Source organism: Rhinopithecus bieti, unplaced genomic scaffold (assembly GCF_001698545.2).
Source record: "Rhinopithecus bieti isolate Rb0 unplaced genomic scaffold, ASM169854v2 scaffold_26532, whole genome shotgun sequence".
NCBI classification, from domain to species: Eukaryota; Metazoa; Chordata; class Mammalia; order Primates; family Cercopithecidae; genus Rhinopithecus; species Rhinopithecus bieti.
Genome location: NW_016812934.1, coordinates 2,802,504 through 2,815,935, shown reverse-complemented (window position 1 = coordinate 2,815,935; position 13,432 = coordinate 2,802,504). Strand labels below are relative to the sequence as shown.

Genomic DNA, 13,432 nt, shown 5'->3' with positions numbered 1-13,432 from the left:
TCCCCCCGTCCCCACCCCCCCCCAAAAAAATGTCGAAGCAAAGGAATTTAAGGAAAGTGCAGGTTTCCTGGATTTGTTATTTCTTAGACAATCAAACACTGTTATGCATCTATCAACTCTCCCTCCCCACCCACAAATAGTATTTTGAGTCAATTTATATTCCATACAGGCACATTTTCTTTTTTTATTCTGTAAGATTCTTAAGTTTTAAAGAAAGAGCAAATGCAGTCATAAAATTATGAAGAAAATTGTTTTCATTAAGATTACATTCGTGTACATTTTAGTGATAGAAAACCTTTATACAAAGCACAAAATGAGTTGATATGCTTTCTGCGTGCAAACCTAAAAGAGATACGATTTAAGTGTGGAAGCCGCTGTCATGTGGCCCAACATTTGAGCACATCTTCTGGCTCAGTCATGTACACTTAACCTCTGGATGACTTTCAGGTATTCAGTTTGAAGTGCTTTTATTTAAATGGTTACTCCTGATGGATTCCTGGTTTTCTGGAATTTCTGTTTTCATTAGTGCATTTCAGAATACTTTTTTAGTTACAGATTCTTATTTCCAAAATTATAGCCATTACTTTCTATTGCCTGATCTTGTCTTCATTTTCGTAGACAAATCCCTTCTTAGTGCAGTTAAAATGATGGTACTTTCTGCTACTTGCAGAAGAGAATCTGTGTGGCTGGCTTATGTAGTGCTTTTACAGAAGCAAACAAGAATCAATGATTATTCGGTGTTTAGTTTTCTTTGCTTCCCGCTACCCCGATTTATCACTTTTCTCAAATTATTCTTCATAAAAGGTATATGAAAATAATATATAGCTAACATTTGCTATGATATTTGTAAATTCTTTTGTTTCTTAATGAGTTTAGCCCTGGGAAGGAGTAGTTGCTATTAACTCAGATGGTTTTATTTTCCATGTTCCTTTTGTTTATTGCATTTGTTTATTTAAAGTATTTCTAAAGTGTGTTTCTTTATAGTCCAAAAGACTATTTTGAAGCAGTATCTCAAGAATTCAGGGAAAATATATTTTATTGAGGAAGAAGAGGGATATTTTCTTGCCTAAATTATCTAGATTAATGATATATTTATTAAATTTTCCAAATAAATGCCCAGAAATTATTTTCAGTGCATATAGAGAGTGATAGGAGTTTTTTAAAGTTTGTAATTATATTGCTGTACCTTTTCAATCCAAACCTTAGACTATTATTTGACTATACTGCTTTCCTGGAGCACATAAATACCTTTTTTTTTTTTTTTTTTTTAACGTGAGAAAAAACAGTTTTGGTCTTTTGAAATTTATTTTAAGTTTACAATTGACACATAGTATATATTTATGGGATATACTGTGATGTTTCAGTGTGTGTATATATTGGTAGACATTGTGTAATGATCACATCAGAGTAATTACCATATCCAAGAAAACATTTTTCTAGGGGTAAATTCTACTTTGGATCCATAGTAGATGAAAATACTTATATGGTTTTTCCTTATGGCTGCTAAGCAGGGGACATTGTTAGTAGGTAAATTAAGTTCTAGGACTGAAGCCATTTATGTTACTAACAAAGCTTTAGAGCTACTACAATACTTAAACTTTTTTTTTTTTTAATCATGAATGGCACGGTAGAATTCAACAGTGAATAAATGAAACCTGAATTTTATTTTAAAGCCTCACTTCCATAAGCTTAAAGGCATGAATCTTAGAAAAGCCTTAGATAGCATCTGTTCCGTTGTGTTCATTTACAAGTTAGAAGAGTGAGACTCAAAGATGTGAGCTGACTTTTCCAAGATTATTTGGGAGTTGGTGGCAGACCTATGCCCATTAGCCTGGCAAATTGCCACAGTGGTCTAGAGAAGCAAGTTTTGCAAGACCATCTACTGGGGTACAGGAGAGAAATACTGGAATTTCTTTTTTTATTTAATTATGTAGAAATTTTTCTGTATATGTTACAATGCATATTACTATAGTAATATATGTATATGATGTATAAACATCTATGTTGTTCCTCAACCTACACTCCTCAGAGTCGACTGAGATACACACCTCATCCAGCGTATGCTACCTTTTGCAAGCCAAAGGAGAACTGGTGGCAGTAATTTATGAGTATACATATGTTTGGGCTGCATCTTAACACTTTTGATCATAGCCATGTGTAATCATGCCAAAATTGACCACAGGTCTATGTAAAGGATCTTAATAAATGGAAGAAGTCCCTGTGTAAAATGGGAGATTTCAAGGCATTTTTTAAGGATAGGGAGATAGAAGGATGATTGGTCAGGTAGACTGCTACTGCATAATGTTATATAACCTTCATCTTCTCAGCTTTCCCCAGCCAAATCTGTTGTACATTTTGCACAGTTTGTACTGCACAAAGAAGAACAAAGAAAAGAGAAAATTGAAGTTTGAGTACAGGAGCCAGGAGTTCAGTCCTGGTTCCACGAATGATTGGGAGTTGTGCCTACCAGAATATACCCTGTAGAAATAGTACATGATGTGTGTATAAAATGTAGTACTTTCCAGCAAAGGCTTAGCATGTAGATGGACTTGCTTAATATTTGTTATAAAGGCAAAGCTAGATTAAGTATCCTGAAATGTAACTCTTTTCTTTTGTACATCTGTCTAATTTGCTGTCTAGGAATCCCAGTCAGAAGTTCCAGCCTGCCACTGTTCTCTGATGCCATGCCAGCACCAACTCAACTGTTTTTTCCTCTGATCCGTAACTGTGAACTGAGCAGGATCTATGGCACTGCATGTTACTGCCACCACAAACATCTCTGTTGTTCCTCACCCTACATTCCTCAGAGTCGACTGAGATACACACCTCATCCAGCATATGCTACCTTTTGCAGGCCAAAGGAGAACTGGTGGCAGTACACCCAAGGAAGGAGATATGCTTCCACACCACAGAAATTTTACCTCACACCTCCACAAGTCAATAGCATCCTTAAAGCTAATGAATACAGTTTCAAAGTGCCAGAATTTGATGGCAAAAATGTCAGTTCTATCCTTGGATTTGACAGCAATCAGCTGCCTGCAAATGCGCCCATTGAGGACCGGAGAAGTGCAGCAACCTGCTTGCAGACCAGAGGGATGCTTTTGGGGGTTTTTGATGGCCATGCAGGTTGTGCTTGTTCCCAGGCAGTCAGTGAGAGACTTTTTTATTATATTGCTGTCTCTTTGTTACCCCATGAGACTTTGCTAGAGATTGAAAATGCAGTGGAGAGTGGCCGGGCACTGCTACCCATTCTCCAGTGGCACAAGCACCCCAATGATTACTTTAGTAAGGAGGCATCCAAATTGTACTTTAACAGCTTGAGGACTTACTGGCAAGAGCTTATAGACCTCAACACTGGTGAGTCAACTGATATTGATGTTAAGGAGGCCCTAATTAATGCTTTCAAGAGGCTTGATAATGACATCTCCTTGGAGGCACAAGTTGGTGATCCTAATTCCTTCCTCAACTATCTGGTGCTTCGAGTGGCATTTTCTGGAGCCACTGCTTGTGTGGCCCATGTGGATGGTGTTGACCTTCATGTGGCCAATACTGGCGATAGCAGAGCCATGCTGGGTGTGCAGGAAGAGGACGGCTCATGGTCAGCAGTCACCCTGTCTAACGACCACAATGCTCAGAATGAAAGAGAACTAGAACGGCTGAAATTGGAACATCCAAAGAGTGAGGCCAAGAGTGTGGTGAAACAGGATCGGCTCCTTGGCTTGCTGATGCCATTTAGGGCTTTTGGAGATGTAAAGTTCAAATGGAGCATTGACCTTCAAAAGAGAGTGATAGAGTCTGGCCCAGACCAGTTGAATGACAATGAATATACCAAATTTATTCCTCCTAATTATCACACACCTCCTTATCTCACTGCTGAGCCAGAGGTAACTTACCATCGATTAAGACCACAGGATAAGTTTCTGGTGTTGGCTACTGATGGGTTGTGGGAGACTATGCATAGGCAGGATGTGGTTAGGATTGTGGGTGAGTACTTAACTGGCATGCATCACCAACAGCCAATAGCTGTTGGTGGCTACAAGGTGACTCTGGGACAGATGCACGGCCTTTTAACAGAAAGGAGAACCAAAATGTCCTCGGTATTTGAGGATCAGAATGCAGCAACCCATCTCATTCGCCACGCTGTAGGCAACAACGAGTTTGGGACTGTTGATCATGAGCGCCTGTCCAAAATGCTTAGTCTTCCTGAAGAGCTTGCTCGAATGTACAGAGATGACATTACAATCATTGTAGTTCAGTTCAATTCTCATGTCGTAGGGGCGTATCAAAACCAAGAATAGTGAGTGGCTCTTTCACTGACAATTCTCAAATGATACACATTTAAAGGGCAGATTTTTAAAAAAGATACTACTATAATAAACATTTCCAGCTGGTCATTCTAAGCCTTTACCCATTTGATACTCTAGCTAGTCAGGTACTTTAAATTGACTTTGCAGCAGGGTGGCAGGGTCAGGAGAGTCTGGTTCTGCCTAGCTCAGATTTCATGGCACCTGCACTTGAAGCAAGTCACTTCTTTATCACAGGTGTCTTGAAACATTGGCTTCTTTTACCAACCTGAGAAAATTAGGATGACCTGGCAAATAAGATCTTGAACAGGCCAAAAGCAAGTATCTTGCTGTGTGTAGTCTCTTGGTTAAAGTGAAGAAACAGTACTGTTCACACCTGCAGACCCCTTTCTTCACTGAGATTCCAGTGTACGTGAGAACATATATTTATTGCATGATTTTCTAGGTGCACAGTCTATGCATTATTCATATACATTTATTTTAGCCTGAAGTGGTTTTCAAATCCAATTCTTTAAGCCATAAATGACCAAGATCCAAGCAATCTGAATTTGTTTTTGTGATTATTTGACTGGAATGCTTCTTAAGTGGAATAACTATACTCCGTTATCCACCCGATTTCCTAATGTAATTGAAACATTTTCTATTTTGCCACACACTTGGAGACAATAAGGGTTTTTAGTTTTATCTACTCTTCTATTGAAGTTAAATAAAGAAAAAAAGATTTTTTATTTGTATTAATGAAAAGCTTTAGTTTAAAATAAGGAGATCCAGAATAAAAAGAAGAGACTGATCTCTTCAATTATTGTCATCTGTAGCCACCAGCACACCACTCTTACATAATCCCCAAAGGCTTGGCATGCTGTAAGTGTGTGGTGGGTAGACTGCTGCCGGGGAATCGTACTTCTTATTTAGTAGTGATAAGACTTTTCATCATTTTTGGAATTTTAAAGATGACATATATAAAATAAGTTTAAATATCAATTTGGGGAGTAAGGTTTAATAGGACCATTGGATATTGAGACAGGAGAAAGTTTTTGTTTTTCTCCATTTAGACATAAGTCAATTAAAATATTTGGGTTTAAAATGACTAAATGCTTTAAACATATTGTAGCTTAAGATATATGTGTTAAGATATATACATGAGAAGCTTTAAAAGGTAACTACTGTGCATGCCTGATGCTTAATAGAACACTTACTTAGTGACATCAAATGTTTGCAGCAGTCTCCATAATTATATTCAGTCCCTTCTAATACTGTATCAACGTAAATGAAATAAATATATTCAAATTGGCTTTTTGGGAGCTTATTTACTATGCATCAAATGGCATTTTGTTCCTGTGTTTAGTAGTGATCTGTATACAGCTGTGCATATACTTTCATCACTTATTCTAGCATCCCTGTTAAAAAATGGCTGTGATTATGTTTGATATTCACCTGGATTTTAATACAAGCCAATATCAGCTTCCCATCATGTAATAACTTGGGTGTTTAGGAGTCTTTTCACATTTTTGGGGGATATGAACTAGATGTTCAAAGATTCCGTCTGGAGTGTGGATACTGAATCAGTGTAGTACTGGCTGCAGAATTTGTTTCAATTGAAAATAGACTCAGGAAGATTACTGCTCAGAATATCATATAATGTTTATTTTTTGAGGTGTTTTGTTTTATTTGTGGTTTTTTTTTTTTTGGAAGTCAGCTTGGAACTTTTTTCCTGGGAAGTATTTGGGAGAGGGAAAGGCTGTACTATATATTTATTTCTAAATGTTTTGACTGGGCCTTTTTCTTTTAATGATATATGTGGACTGCTCTAGCAAACCCTGTTTTCAGCTACTATTTGAATGTTCTTGAACACCACCACTGAAGAGTTTCATATTATACACCAAATAATGTCTCATCTCTATATAGTATAGGGAATATAAAATTGGTTTCCTGTGGTCATGATCAAGATAGTAATATTATTACACAAGAAACTTGGTCTGCAGTCTGAAAGCTGGTCTACTCTCTATAGAAATGAAAATGCAGCATGGAGTTGACATTGTAGAAATGAAAGTAATTGAGTATTAGAAATCTGAATGTACTGTCATCTAAAAGCAATTGTGCTTTTATTGTAATTGGTTGTCACTGTGATATGGTATCTAGAATTAAAGAATACATGTAAACTTTCATGGTATTTAGCCTTTCTTAATTTTTTTTAAAATTTAAACTTTCTAATGTATGTATTCAACTTCTGTATTTATATTTAATCAGTGGTTCATGATACATAATACACCCTTAACTAGTTAAATGGAATGTTGGTATGGTACAGAGTACCATATTGGTAAGAAAACTGTCTTATAAAAGATGTATGTGTGTGAAGACATGAAAGTTTAATGTACAGAATGGTTGGAGAAATGCCCATGGTGAATTAAAGCTTCGTATCTGCTTTCTGAATGCCCTGTGTTGGTTTTTAATAACAAGATTCATTAGATGCTTCCTATGTATGGTAGATTATGTTTAACTTTAGGATCCAGTAGATACATAGTACTTCAAATTTGTAAAAATTGAGGTAAAATTTTTTTTTTTTTTTTTTTTGAGACAGAGTCTCGCTCTGTCGCCAAAGCTGGAATGCAGTGGCACGATCTCGTCTTACTGCAACCTCTGCCTCTTGGGTTCAAGCAGTTCTTCTGCCTCAGCCTCCCGAGTAGCTGGCTCTAGAGGTGCATGCCACCATGCCTGGCTAATTTATGTATTTTTAGTAGAGACGGGGTTTCATCATATTGGCCAGGCTGGTCTTGAACTCCTGACCTTGTGATCCACCCGCCTTAGCCTCCCAAAGTGCTGGGATTACGGGCGTGAACCACCACACCAAACCAAAATTGAGGTATAATTTAAACAAAATGCACAGATTTAAAATTTGCGATGTAACATTTGGTAACACCCCAATAAAGATATAAAACTTTTCCTTCAGAAAATTCCCTATGCCCCTTTCCCATTAATCCCTCTCATAACTATCGTTCCACTTTTCTCACTATAATTTTGCTTCTAGAAATTTATGTAAATCATACATGTACTTTTTTTTTTTTTTCAGACAGTCTTGCTCTGTCGCCCTGGCTGGAGTGCATGATCTCGCCTCACTGCAGCCTCCACCTCCCGGGTTCGAGCAATCCTCCTGCCTCAGCCTCCCGAGTAACTGGGACTACAAGCATGTCTCATCACACCTGGCTAACTTTTGTATTTTTAGTGGAGACGGGATTTCACCATGTTAGCCAGGCTGGTTTCAAACGCCTGACCTCAAGTGATCTGCCCACATCAGCTTCCCAAAGTACTGGGATTACAGGCGTAAGCCACTGTACCCGGCCTATATATGTACTTTTTATGTTTGACTTTTGCTCAAATTTTGGAGATTCACTTATGTTGTATTCATAGTCTGTTCCTTATTACTGAGTAGCATTCCAGTGTTTGAATGTATCACAATTTATCCATTCTCTATTGATGGATGTTGTCAGTCTCCCCCTCTTCCCCTTTAAAGATAATTTTTAGATTAATAATTCTCAGAAATGCTGTTTGGTTAAGGTGTAGCTTTAACTTTGCAAATAATGATTACCAGTAAGTTTTATGTTAAAGCTTTGATGATAGGACCCTTTAATGCCCTTAAAACAAATGGTGGGAATTTTTCATGGTGAAAAGTTTGGTGGGATTAAGGTGTCGCCCGTTGCTATTGGCCTCTCTGTTCCTCTCCCACTAAGAATTTTGTTGAGTTCATTAAGCTTGGTAAATTATTGTGTTAATGACAAATTGAGAAAATGGCAAATTATACCTCGGTGGGTTTTTTGTCTGTTTTTTGAAAAACGTCTCTGTCACCCAGACTGGACTGTAGTGTTGTGATCACAGTTTATTGCAGCCTCAACCTCCTAAGCTCATATAGCTTGGTTTTTGATGGTTTGGGTTTATTGCTGCATTGGCCATAGTTAATGATTAGGGATGAGGAAGGAAGAGGATGAAGTGCTGACTGCTGGGGATGGGGCAACTGACTTGAGTATTTCTGCTTTCATTGAACAAAGTTAACACTGCTTAGAATGAGCTTCCATGTTCACTAGTCAAACACATACCTGAATGTGGGTTGTTCGTTTGTCCTTGGATATACCAAGAGGATCTAGGTAACTGTTATCCTTTCCATAGGTTGACATATTTAATTCTGACTTTTTTCATAAATAATAGAACAATTGCTATTCATTGTAGAGTTTTTCAGACTTTCAAAAGCTGCGTTCTATTAAAATTGATGCAGTGGTGCCTTTACTACCTAAACAAGCTGAATAAATGAAGACGTCTTAATGGCATCAGAATTGGCTTGTTACAGTATGAAAGTCATTTCCTTTTTTCCTTTCAGAATGTACTTTAAAAGCCAAGCTTAATCCTATTAAATCCTATGTGTCCAGTTCTTATGACAATGCAATTTATAACCCTGGATTGAATCATAATGCATAGCATTGTTTTCTAAGTAGGTCTCAAATTACAAGTCTTCAAAACGAATATATTAGGAATGATGAAATTTGTATACTCCATGTGCCATTAAAAATGGTTATCCAATGCATGTATATTAAGGTCCACACAATTTAGGCTCAGTTATTTAGCCAATATTTAGGTTCATAAATGGTCCCCATCCAACCCTTGACTCCCAGAAGCTCCCTATGCACAGAATGAGAGAAGCGTTTCCTTGAGGGTCCACCAGGAACTGTAGCTGCTATTTGTGAGTATCAGGTACCCAGCTTCAAAAGGACTGGATATTTCATCTGAGTTCATCTTACTACCCCTACCCAAAGGCAGGTGGAGGAGACAGTTTTCCATCCAAGATTCTGCCCAGACTGATGAATTCTCTGCTTTTCTTTCTTTTCTTTTTTTTTTCTTTTTGAGACGGAGTTTCGCTTTTCTTGCCTAGGCTAGAGTGCAGTGGCGCAATCTCGGCTCACTACAACCGCCTCCTGGGTTCAAGTGATTCTCCTGCCTCAGCCTCCTGAGTAGCTGGGATTACAGGCATGCGCCACCACACCCGGCTAATTTTGTATTTTTAGTAAGAGACGGGGTTCTCCATGTTGGTCAGGCTGGTCTTGAACTTCCGACCTCAGGTGATCCACCTGCCTTGGCTTCCCAGAGTGCTGGGATTACAGACATGAGCCACAACACCCGGCCAGTTCTCTGCTTTTCTAAAATGTACGTAGTTCACTGACTTTCTGCTTGTAACATGCTCAAAGTGCACAAATACTAAAGTGTGAGGTTAGTGATCACATTCAGCCTTTCAGAAACTTTAAACCCTGGGCACTAGCAACAAGCAGCCAAGAAGAGTCAACTAAAGATTTTATCTCACCCGTGGCGATGAACCAGATTGTCTTTTTGAAGGCCAGGAACTGTTTTATTTGCTGGCAGTGCTGCCTCAGAGACCAGCCTTCCAGCATGAACGCTGAGAAGAATGGGAAATGTGACAAGAGACCTAAGCTAGGAAAAACAAGAAGAGGCAAGGGAAAGAATGGTATTGGCAATTACCATTGTGATTACAGAGGCAGTAGTGGGGTCAGGGAGCATCAGATCCTAATAATTTGCACCAGTGACAAGGATGAGAGCAAAGCACCGGAAATACAGCAGTGAGCTAAATGGTAGCAAGGTAAAGGACTTTAAAAATCATTTTTGGCCGGGCACAGTGGGTCATGCCTGTAATCTCAGTACTTTACAGTGCTGAGGCTGAGGTGGGTAAATCACCTGAGGTCAGGAGTTCAAGAGCTCCCTGGCCAGTGTGGCGAAACCCCATCTCTACTAAAAATACAAAAAACTAGTTGGGCATGGTGGTGCATACCTGTAATCCCAGCTACTTGGGAGGCTGAGACAGGAGAATCACTTGAACCCGGGAGGTGGAGGTTGCGGTGAGCCAAGATTGCGCCACTGCACTCCAGCCTGGTGACGGAGCGAGACTCTGTCTCAAAAAAAAAAAAATTAAAAAATCATTTTTAAACCCTTATGCGCACATATTTTATGGTAGGGCAGCAGCAATTGACATTAGCATGGCCATTTAGTCCTGGTCCATTAGATAAGCAAAAAGGAAAGTCTTTGAAACTGACCATATGGAAAGGGATCTGTGGTACTCAGGATAGTTTTCTACAAAGAACTTTGCTTAGAAATTATTTTTCTTTGCTCCAAACCTGTAGATAAGTTAAATAGCCTAATTTAGCCTGATGAAAACAGAGATAGGATCATTAAGGCCCTGGTGTTGGGAGAGACAGCTGTGAGACTGAGCAGACCAGAGAGAATGAGGGTTATTAAAGCAGGGCCTTGTTGACCGTGAAGTCAGAGCCCTGTGGCTCCGGGCATAACCAGAAAACACACTGATGTTGCAGCCATAGTAATACTAACAGTAACCACAACTATTGTTTCTTGTGTACTTACTATGTGCCTGGTTCTGTGAAAAGTACACCGATTACATTTCCTCATTTTATCCTTGTGCTGGCTATTGTCTGGCCCATCAATCCCTTCTCAGGCTGTCTCTGCCCTGCTCAGTGGACCAGGAAGCCATACCCTGCAGGCTGTAGCTCCCAGGGCTCATTTGCCTCCTGATTGCCATTTCAGTTCAACAAACAGGTAACACCAGCAGATGATCAGAGGGTGGGATAAGAGAGAGGCCAGGATATTTCTTCCTTATTCCCTCCATGCTGTGGGCTGCATCTCCATCCTTGGCTGTAACCCTCACACTTTACTGGTCGTCTTCCATGATTCCAGGCCTCAGTGGGCTCAGGTAACATTATTTCCTTCCTTTGTCCTTTCGGGCTTAGGGAGGGTAATGACTTCTACTGTTGTTAGTCTCCTGGTGGCCCACCATCCTTTGTTTGTTACTTTACCCTTTTTCAAACCTCTATAAGAAATCCATTCATTTGAAACATCTAGGGTAAAGTCAGTTTCCTGCTGAGACCTGACCAACATAAGCTTCAAAGCAAGCTGAAGTATTATATCCTCTATTTTATCCAGCACAAAGAGGCTAGGTAACATGTCACACACCAAACAAATTCATGTCTGTGTATTTCAAAGCCTACATGTTTAATCAACAGCATGCTGCCTGGCCTCTCCATGTAACCAGAATGATTCCTTTGGAATCGAGAAAGTCTGAGGTCTAAGTGGCCAATAAGCAAGTGATTCCTTGAGAAGCAGAAACGAAAATTGACATAGCCCAGCAGTTAACATAGCGCACAGGGAATGGAGCCCCCAACAGGTGGAAGGAGTGAGCTGGGGGCAGAAAAAACAGAATTATGGTTTTATAGGTTAGAACCAGTTGTTTCTCAGCAGTGCATTGCAGTACACAGGTACATATTTCTTAGTTCCCTGTTTCAATTGTTGAAGTATTTATTGGTTAGCATAGTCCAGACACAGGATAGGTGTTAGGGGTGAAACGTGGTTAAAAGGTAGGATCTGCCTTCAAGGAGCTCACAGTTTGGAGGGCAAATTACCATTGCATAAAATAATAATTACCCTTTGGTAATTAAGGATGATTCAGAAATTAAGACAAATACAAAATTTCAACAATAATCCAGAAAGAAAGAGTGACTCTGTCCTGCTGTGCCATAGGACAAGGCAGGCCCTAGAGAGTCGGGGAAGTTTCATTAGAAGGGACAGTGCTTGAGCAGAGATTTTAAAGGGGAAAAGGGTTTTGCCAGGCAGGAAAGAATCCAGGGGCCAGGCTCGGTGGCTCACACCTGTAATCCCAGCACTTTGAGAGGCCGAGGTGGGTGGATCACCTGAGGTCAGGAGTTTGAGACCAGCCTGGCCAACATGGTGAAACCCTGTCTCTACTAAAAATACAAAAATTAGGCGGGCGTGGTGGTGCATGCTTGTAATCCCAGCTACTTGAGAGGCTGAGGCAGGAGAATCTCAAACCTTGGAGGCAGAGGTTGCAGTGAGCCGAGATTGTGCCATTGTACTCCAGCCTGGGTGACAGAGCAAGACTGTGTCTCAAACAAACAACAATAGAAAAAAAAAAAGAAGAATCAGGCATGACTTTCTTGGAAGAAGGTAGAATTCGTGTTTGAGGAGCTCTGAGTGCCTTTCATATAGATAGAACATGCACTGGCAGGCAGCTGTGGTGGGTGATGAGGGAAAGGTACGAACAGCACGGAAGAGCCCTAAGCAAATACACAGTCACTCTGGAGCACTCAAACCTTTAGAGACAGAACTGCTTGAGAAGGCAAAGGCCAACCAAAACAAGCATGGATGCCAGAGTTGGTGGGGGCAGCCGTGGGAGGAAGGACAAAGGAAGGTCAGCTGGACCCGTGCCAGGCTGAGATCTGGCTTCTAGCCACTCACAGGTAGGAGCCCAGACTAATTTAAGTGAGGAAGGGTTGATGGTTAAACAAGAGAACATCTGTGTGATTTGCATATTGCCAGTAGTCATTTGTGGGTCTGCAGTCAAATTTAGTAACCTGGTGTTTAATTCAAACATAGTCATATTTTCATTCCCTCAGTTCCTTGGCTACTATAGTACACTTACTGAACACTACTCAGGTATTGGGCAACTTAAAAGCCACTGAACTTGAGTAACCTAACCAGCCATCCATCAAAGTCTTGGACCATGATAGCTGGATTGAATTACCAGCCGCAGGTTGGTTCAGTCCAATCTGAAGGGGTGGCCTGCCCCTCCACACCTGTGGGCGTTTCTCGTTAGGTGGAACGAGAGACTTGAGAAAAGAAATGAGACACAGAGACAAAGTATAGAGAAAGAAAAAGTGGGCCCAGGGGACCGGCGCTCAGCATACAGAGGACTCACGCCGGCACCAGTCTCTGAGTTCCCTTAGTATTTATTGATAATTATCTTTACCATCTTAAAGAAAAGGAAGTGGCAGGATAATAGGATCATTATAGGGAGAAAGTCAGCAGTAAGACATATGAATAAAGTTCTCTGTGACATGAATAAGTTTAAGGAAAAGTGCTGTGCCTTGATACGCATATGTAAACATCTCTATAAACCTTTTTAGTGCATAAAGAGCAGCATTGCGCTAGCAAGTCCCGCCTTTCGCCCTAAGGCAGTTTTCTCCTTTCTCAGTAAACAGAACATACAATCGGGTTTTTTTTTTTTTTTTTTTTTTTTTTTTTTTTTTTTTTTTTTTTTTTTTTTTTTT

At 39.9% G+C, this 13,432-nt stretch overlaps 1 protein-coding gene across 6 annotated transcripts in view; it reads left to right on the top strand.

Moving 5' to 3' along the window:
* PDP1 (pyruvate dehydrogenase phosphatase catalytic subunit 1) overlaps positions 1-6,734 on the top strand; it is a 10,939-nt gene extending 4,205 nt beyond the window's left edge. For all 6 annotated transcript variants that reach the window (XM_017847332.1, XM_017847335.1, XM_017847331.1 and 3 more), the window contains one exon: positions 2,641-6,734. In XM_017847332.1, coding sequence (XP_017702821.1) covers positions 2,685-4,298 — 1,614 coding nt within the window. In that variant the 5' untranslated portion in view covers positions 2,641-2,684 and the 3' untranslated portion in view covers positions 4,299-6,734. The remainder of the gene's footprint in view (positions 1-2,640) is intronic.
* The last annotated feature ends 6,698 nt before the right edge of the window (positions 6,735-13,432 follow it).